Raw genomic sequence first — 8,052 nt, forward strand, 5'->3', positions numbered from 1 at the left:
TTATTCACCTTATAATATATATTAATTCTTTTTTCTTATCCTTTATTTTCCTACTCTTTTATTGGTTAAAATTATATTTGTGCTTTCAATCTTGCTAGGAGATGAGATGAAGATGCGTTGCTATATTACATTGTACATATCAAATTCTTTTGTAAAATTTTAATATTTCTGCCTTTATTTTATGAAGTGGATTTCTTATTTTGTTTCCCATAGATGAATTTGTGGTGCTGATAGTTTTTCTTTTTGCTTTGATTGCATCAATTGGGATGGACATTTGTAGAATCTAAATGCAGTAACGGGAATTTTCAGCAAAAGAATGAAGAAAGTTCACAGTGATCCTATTCTCCATGCTCAAAGAGTAGAAGCTATGAAGGTATCTTGAAAACCTTCTTTGAGATTCATGTGAACCAAGGTCTCACAAAGGAATTTTTGTTATTACACGATAAGAGTTCTGGTTCTCTTTTTCTTTGGTTTGTGGAATCTATTTTGGTTTCATTCTTGGAATAATTATAACTATGAATAGCAAAATGGCAACTGGTGCCAAGATTTGATAAATTGTTGTTTGATAATATTTATCCAAAATATGCTTCATTCATCATGTCATTGCTGACCTGAAATACATCTGCAGAGAGCAAAGAGAACAGCTGCTGCAAGGCAGCATATATCTGAAACACTGAAAGTCTTCTTCAGTAATCCAGAAAACCGGCTCAAGCGTAGCCTTTCTATGAGAGGTGAGAGTAAGCACCTATAGGGAGAATCACATCAGTAAGGGAACTAGTAGGCTGTGCTGTATTTCCTAATTTTTCGGATGTGCTCTTTGTACATTTTGTGGAGATTTTGTAAGAGCAGTGGCATTTCTTTCAAATTAGTGTACATTGATTTTGGGCAAACTCCCAATTAACACAAGAAAATGGGCTAACCTGGAGATATCTCGAAAATTTTAAGCACACACCAAGAATTTCAAAATAACAAAATGAAAGATAAAAAACAAGATGCATAAAATCAAAATTCTTTTCTAATTAGAGATGTATGAACTATATCCTTAGGATAAATGATGCAATTTGTGGAGAATGGGGGAAATCCAATGCAGATTGCCAATCCATAGGTTAAATTCCAGGACAACTAGAAGAAATTTGTATATTTACACTCAATAGTACTAACGAGCATGATACCAAGCCGGTGTGGACTTCCAAGCTATGTTGAGGATGTAGGTGCTTAATAGCCATGGCATTTATGTTCAATCCTTGAACCTCGCTGTGAAGGAGAAATACAGTACAACTTGAATTATAGTAAAATATGTTCATTACCTGCAAAAACATAATATATTGCTTGTGAATATTATGCTTGAACTCTAGGTTATTTGTGTTAGCAAAGTCCAGCTTTATAACAAAGGACTTGAACAAATACACTGATTATAAAAGTGCATACTTTCTTCTTATTTTTTAAATACTGCTTATATGACACATAAAACCTTATGGACAGCAGAAAAACATGTACAAATGAAGCACAATTACAAGAAAGTGCGTTTTTATCTGGACTATCTCCATAGATGGCATTATATATTTAATTTGATATGGAAGCAAGGTATTCTCTTTTAAAATATTTCTGACTTATGTTGCTTACCATTGCATTTCCAATGCAGGAGTTAAAATTCATTGTACAAACTGTGGTCAAGAAGGCCATCGGAGACATTATTGTCCATCTTTGAAGGATGTAATTGGCAAGAGTTGGTATACCTGCAGGATATGTGGAAAAACTGGTCATAACCGTCAAACTTGTCGACAAAACAAAGAGAACATCAAGCGTAAAACTTACAGTAAACGAAATAGTTGTGGAATTTGCGGAGAAGCTGGTCACAATAGTAGGACATGTCCCCAGAATAACCTAACCAAAAATTACAGTGGTCAGCGAAAGGAAAAAAGGCCCAGGATTCCAACTTCAACAAGCTTTGAGAGTAATGTAAATGTTCTTACACATCGCACGAGCAATGGCAGTGTTTGTTTCATAATATCGTTCTTGCATTATGTCATTGCTAACTTGAAATTCATCTGCAGAGAGCAAAAAGGACAGTGGCTGCAAGCCAGGAGATATCTGAAATACAGAAATCTTTCTTCAGTGATCCACAAAGCTAGTTCAAGCATAGCCTGCCTTTAGAATGTGACAGTAAGCACCAAAAGGGATAGTCAAACCAGTAAGGGAACTAGTAGGCTATGCTTTGTTCTTTGTACAGTTAGTGGAGATTTTGTAAGAGCATTATAGCGTTTTATTTTAAACTAGTTTCCAATAGTTTTGGCCGAACTCCCAATCGACGTTAAGAAATGGGATAAACTGGAGACTTTTAAAAAAGAAGCAAATGGCACGAATTTTATAAAAGCAAAATGAAGGATAAGAAAGACCAGGTATATAAAATGTCTTCTAATTAGAGATTTATGAACTACATCCTTAGGATAAATGATGCAATTTGTAGACTTTCGAATTTGTAGACTTTGGAAGATCTAATGCAAAATGGCAATCCAATGGTTAAATTTTAGATTAACTGAACATAGATTCCAGGACAACTAGAAGAACAATTGCATATGAACACTTAACGATATTAATGAGTATGGTGAGATAAAATACTGGTATGCGGCTGGTGGAGATTCTTGAGCCATGGGAGAACGTGGGTGTTTAATAAGCATGGTGTTTATATTTAAGCCCTGAGCCTTTCCGGTGCAAAGGAAAAAAATCAGCATAACTTGAATTATGATAAGAATGTGCTAATTTACTTACAATTCTATAGCACATTACTCTTGGATATTTTTGAACTCTAGATTAATTGTGTTAGCATTGTCCAGATTTATGACAAAATACTATAAAGTGCGTTTTTAAATAAGGCTTTTATATGAATATATATTAAAAAAAAATCATGTACAAGAGGAGAAAATATATACGAGTGAACTGAATGTACATGAAAGTGAATTCTCATCTGGACTAGGTCTGTCGATGATATTTTCTATTAACTTTGGTATGGAAGCAAGACAATCTTTATTGAAATGTTGCTGACTTATATTGCTTGCTATGGTATTTTTAATGCAGGAGTAAAAATTAAGTCATCAAAAGGGTCATTGGAGACACTAGTGTCCATCTTTGAAGGATGCAACTGGCAAAAGTTGATATACCTGCAGCATTTGTCGAAAAACTGGTACAACCGAAAAAATTGTGACCTATAATTGCACAAGCGATGGATGGTAGAATTCTTCACTCACATCTTCCTCTTGCCTATGTTGCTGATTTAGTGTCCAAACTACTGAAATTCAACATACATATACCCGAACTTGGATGTTTGCTACAACAATGCTGCCATGTACATCTCTAATTCTGACCCCATTGTGTTCAAGGCTCATTACATGCCTACACTACTGGAAATCAAGGAGATAACAAGTGCTTATGTTGCCAAATGTGCTTCAATATGATTGACACATATTGATATACCAATCAATGTGGATAAGCCACTTATGTGCATGCTTCCATCGCTGAAAATAGATATGCTACAGTGGCTATGTAAGAAGATTACTGTTCACCAGACTAATTGCTTCCACTGCAGATATGTACAACCTGTGCTATGAAGTCTCTACTGTAATTCAGCATGTAGATATCTTCGGACTATGTGAGAATGTCCAAGTGTCCAATGACATGTAACAGTAGATTTTTTATGACTTACAAGAATTTGCTTGACAAATTCACATATAACAATATATTTTTTATAATTTACTAGTAGTCTGGGAGTTGATTTTGAGGAGGCCAAGGATCAATAACATCGACACCATGAATAGCTTCATACATATAACCATCAGGTTGATTCTTATGAGAAAGATTGACATTATGAGCAACATTAATAACAACAGCAACAACAGTAGCAACATCAGTGGCAGGCATTAATCATATTTTGAGGTGTAAAATGGATCTTGTAATGGAAAAAAAGTAAAATAATAAAACAAGAGTCATGAATTTGCAACTGTTTTTTTTTTAAATTCTTTTGATCATATTTTGTATTTATATTTGTATAAACTTACTTGAATTTAACTGTAGGCACTTGTTGGATGTGGAATTCAAGATGATGATGCCTACTGTAAGGGAAAATAGTTTCAAGAAGAAAGTGCAAAAATATTTTTTTAATTGAGTTTTCCACTGATATCCATGTAGGCCTGTAGGCCTACTCTTTGATTCCACATCCAAAGAGTGCCTACACTTGAAGTTTGAGTAAATCCTATATGGAGATAAGTGGAAAAATAGATTAACAGAAGCATTTTTTTCCTCTTCTCCCCGAAATTATTTCCCCTTACAGTTGACATTATCATCTTGAATCTTTTTGGTTATTTTAAAGATGATGTTGATAGTACAATGTTTTTAGTCCAACTTTTGACCTCAAAATTTCAGTAATGTGGATAAACATGTTTAAGAGGAGGTTTGGCATATGCGTTTTGGAGAGGAATAACAATATTAGAATCATGAGAACTATTAGGACTAATATTGGATGTGTCGCCCCAACATGTAATAGAGGAGGAGATGAGGTAAAACATCACTCCAACCATCTATATGTACTGAGAGAGTGTTAACATGACTTTTTGTACAATGTATATGATTAGCAGATAAGTATGCTAATTACAAACAACAAGAAACAATGTTTTACACTAGTAAGATATAATAAGAAAACAAATCAGGGTCGAAGAGAGAGTAGAAGAAGAAACCCTATAACTTGTGCTTTTGATAGATTAGCAAAATCTAAAATGGGAAAGATTGAAATGAGTTCTAACGCCAAGGATTCTTCACACAAAATAAGCAAAAAATACATTATTCTACAATAGCAAATTTTAGGTTTAACTTACAAAACAAAGCATAAACTTTTTCATATCTAACTAATTAATTCAATAAACCTAAACTAACAAAGCAAATTGTGCGGTGTGTTAGTTTTTATAGCATCGGATGTGCTTTAGCCATGAAATTTGGTAGAGAGGCTAGAATGCATGAGATCTCCAAGGCCTAAAAATCGTTTATGGAAATCCCACCTAAAAGTGACTTAATTAGATTATTAGCCAATTTTTTAATGTTTTCTAAGTCTAAACTTAAGAAAATTGGTTAATTAATCAGTGTTAATTAAGTCAAGGTGAGAATCATCTAGTAACTCACACGAATCGATTCCAAGATGATCATAGTCATCAATTAAGTTTTAATCTTTGTCGTTGGTGCTCCAACAGTGGATTATAAGAGGAAGTTGATGCACTAGAAAATCAATTTCCTTGGTAGATCGGTTTTTAGAGTAGCAGCAGTCAGCTACCGAGAGCCAGAGATCGAAGCAGTGAGTGAGGGGCGGGGACAGTGAGTTCGGAGGATTTTTTCCAGATCTGGAGAGGTAGCAGCAATAGGGCTGAGTTATTCCCAGTGAGGCAATGAAAATGACTGTGAAATTGTTTTAGATTAGTAGTTCAATTTAGCTGAGGAAAAATTCGTTCTTAGTTCCAGACGTCAGGTAGAGGTTCCAGAGCACCAGAGAGATGATTTCATTAGCAGAGACAGGCAAAATGACTTCATCAAAGACTGGTTGGAGGCTTGACGTCATAGAGATTGCGCAGAGCAGCGCAGAGACTGATGCAAAGGGTCCAGGGGGCCGAGGTTTCTGAAAGCAGGTTGTGCCAGGATTTCTTATGGAGGAAGGGTAATTCCATTCAATAATTTTTGCCCATATTTTCTTGTTGTGGATTGCCAGTTTCAGGCATCTAGGTTGTACTCAGATTTTCACTGCTACATAATAAAATAAAAACCTCATCTGATGTACTGGTTTTTTTGCATTGGGTTTTTCCGGGGACTTTTGTACAAAAACAACGATGTTAATTTTTGTGTCTGTTTTAGTATTTCTTAGTTCTAGCGCTATTTATTTTCGCAGTTTTTATTTGTGAAGGTTGCAGTGTGTTTATTTCGATTGTTGTAGCAATAAACTGAATAATTAATTTATCAGTTAGAAGAAATAATACCAGTTGTTGCAATAAGGTTCCGGTTTGTAGACTTTTCACATGGTATCAGAGCCTGAGTGATCAACTGGGAAGCTCAGAAGCGAAGAAGGGAATTTCGTTTTTTAGGAGTAACAGGCCGAAATTCCTAGAGGCAACGTAGTGCTCAGACAGGTAGGTTGAATTGTTGGGGCAAAAGAATTGATTTTCAGTTGTAGGGTTGCAAAAACGTCGAATTTCCCAGGATTGTGATTCCAACAGTTAGAGGGAGCAACAACAACTAAGATTTTTGTTGAGAAGATTCCTTGGTTGGACGCAGAGGGTTTTGTAGTAGTTTGCAGTAGCATAATCAACTTCAGGTGGAAGAGAAAAGCGCACACAATAGAGGGAAAATTTCTCTCAAGGAACTTCGAGTCTCAGAAGTTTGATTTTTCCAAGCAGATTGGCAGTAGCAACTTGCAGGACCACGCATGTTAGGCCCCTATACTACTAGTGTAACCCCTTATTGTTATTAGTATAACCCACTTATTATATTGATGTACCCATGTAGTGCCCATATTGTTACTATTGTGCCCCATAGAAGCCCACTATTGTTATTATTGTGCCCTTACATTATTATTGTTATGTCGGCTCTGATTATGTTATGACCCCTTAGACTCCTATATATAGAAAGAAGGTCTTTTCATTTGTATCATCGAAGAATTGTTCATTTATGTAATGTAAAGGAGGTTGCCCCTTCGAAGAGGCTGAATTCTAAGGCGTTGATCTATCTTTTCTATATTTTTTTGAGCTGGTTTCATAACATTTGGTATCAGAGCTTTGGATTCTAGGGTTTCGCTGCTCCAAACAGGTCATCGTGGCATTTTCGCTATAACTTTTTTTCTGCGAAGTTTCAGAAGTTGCAAAAAAAAACCCATTTGAGAAGAAATCGCGCTGAACCTTGGGTCCGAATTTCAGAGCTTTTCGCGCTATATTTGCGGAGATATGATCTGAGGAAGTTGGTCTTTTTGCAGACTCTTGAATTACATTCAAAACAGGTGACTTGGGGAAAATCGTCATAACTTTCTTTCTGAGCATCGGATTGAAATTTCATAAGAAGGTACAGAAAGAGGACGGATTGTAGTTTTTTTGTATATATTTTTCAGAGTCAAAGGTCCAAACAGTGACACGTGGCACTTCATACAAGTTCGCTCTACTGAACTAGTCTATAATCAGGTCATCTTGGGAGATTGTGCATAACTCTTTCTTAGAGAATCCAATTTGGATCAGACTGGTGGCATTGTAAAGAGGATACAGAGGGCTACTACAAGATACAATTTCAGAACTTAAAGATCTGAAAGTTCAGAGTTACAGTGATTTCAAGGTCGAGCTCCTAAAATCAAGAAAAAACAAGATGAGGAAGTTTGATGGCAAGGATCCGGTAAATTGGATACTTTAGATGGAGCAATATTTTGATCTACATGGTGTACAACTGTTACAAAAGGTATGTATTGCATCTTCATATTTAGAACCAGATCAATTTTTATGGTACGAAGGGCTTCGTTCTCGTAAACAACTTGTTACGTGGTCAATTTTCATGGAGGAAATGATAGCACATTATGAGGATACAAAGAGCAACACCTTCTTTAGAGAAACACCACAACAATTGGAAAGAGTAAAAGGGCTTTGTGACATAGTGGAAAGAAAAATTATGGAAACCAGGAAGCGTACTCCTCACAACTATAAAGATGGAAGTGTTGTTTCTCTTAGCCTTCCACAACCTACAAGGGTTACACCACAACAATTGGAAAAAAAAAGAGAAAAAGGGCTTTGTTACAATTGTGATAGCAAATGCACTAAAGGTCATAAGTGTGATGAGAAAAAATTATTTTACATAGAATATGAAGAGGAGGAAGAAAAGGATCAAGAAACATCAAAAGAAGAAGATATACGCCAGGACCCCACCCCAGAGAAAGAAGAAATTAATCAGACCATATCTTGTAAAGCATTGGCAAGAATTACCACTCCTCAAACTCTCAAGATAGAAGGACATATCAAGAAGAAAAATGTGCAAGAAGTGAAAGATCAC

At 35.6% G+C, this 8,052-nt stretch overlaps 1 protein-coding gene across 6 annotated transcripts in view; it reads left to right on the plus strand.

The window, feature by feature from the left end:
* The window catches only part of LOC149228817 (zinc knuckle (CCHC-type) family protein), a 271,885-nt gene extending 267,957 nt beyond the window's left edge, over window positions 1-3,928 (plus strand). For 3 of the 6 annotated variants that reach the window (XR_016247899.1, XR_016247896.1, XR_016247898.1), the window contains 5 exons: window positions 281-373; window positions 629-731; window positions 1,643-1,959; window positions 2,055-2,191; window positions 3,076-3,111. Coding sequence is in view for 2 of the 6 variants with exons in the window: in XM_089378381.1 (XP_089234507.1) it covers window positions 281-373; window positions 629-731; window positions 1,643-1,959; window positions 2,055-2,132 (591 nt within the window). In the remaining 4 variants the exon portion in view is untranslated. Of the gene's footprint in view, window positions 1-280; window positions 374-628; window positions 732-1,642; window positions 1,960-2,054; window positions 2,400-3,075 lie in introns of all 6 variants that reach the window. The other 3 variants (XR_016247897.1, XM_089378381.1, XM_089378382.1) reach the window with 3 other exon arrangements.
* Window positions 3,929-8,052: the final 4,124 nt, after the last annotated feature.

The sequence above is a fragment of the Pinus tabuliformis genome, chromosome J, assembly GCF_031772625.1.
Source record: "Pinus tabuliformis cultivar Carrire ecotype Pingquan chromosome J, CPIR1, whole genome shotgun sequence".
Classification (NCBI taxonomy): domain Eukaryota; kingdom Viridiplantae; phylum Streptophyta; class Pinopsida; order Pinales; family Pinaceae; genus Pinus; species Pinus tabuliformis.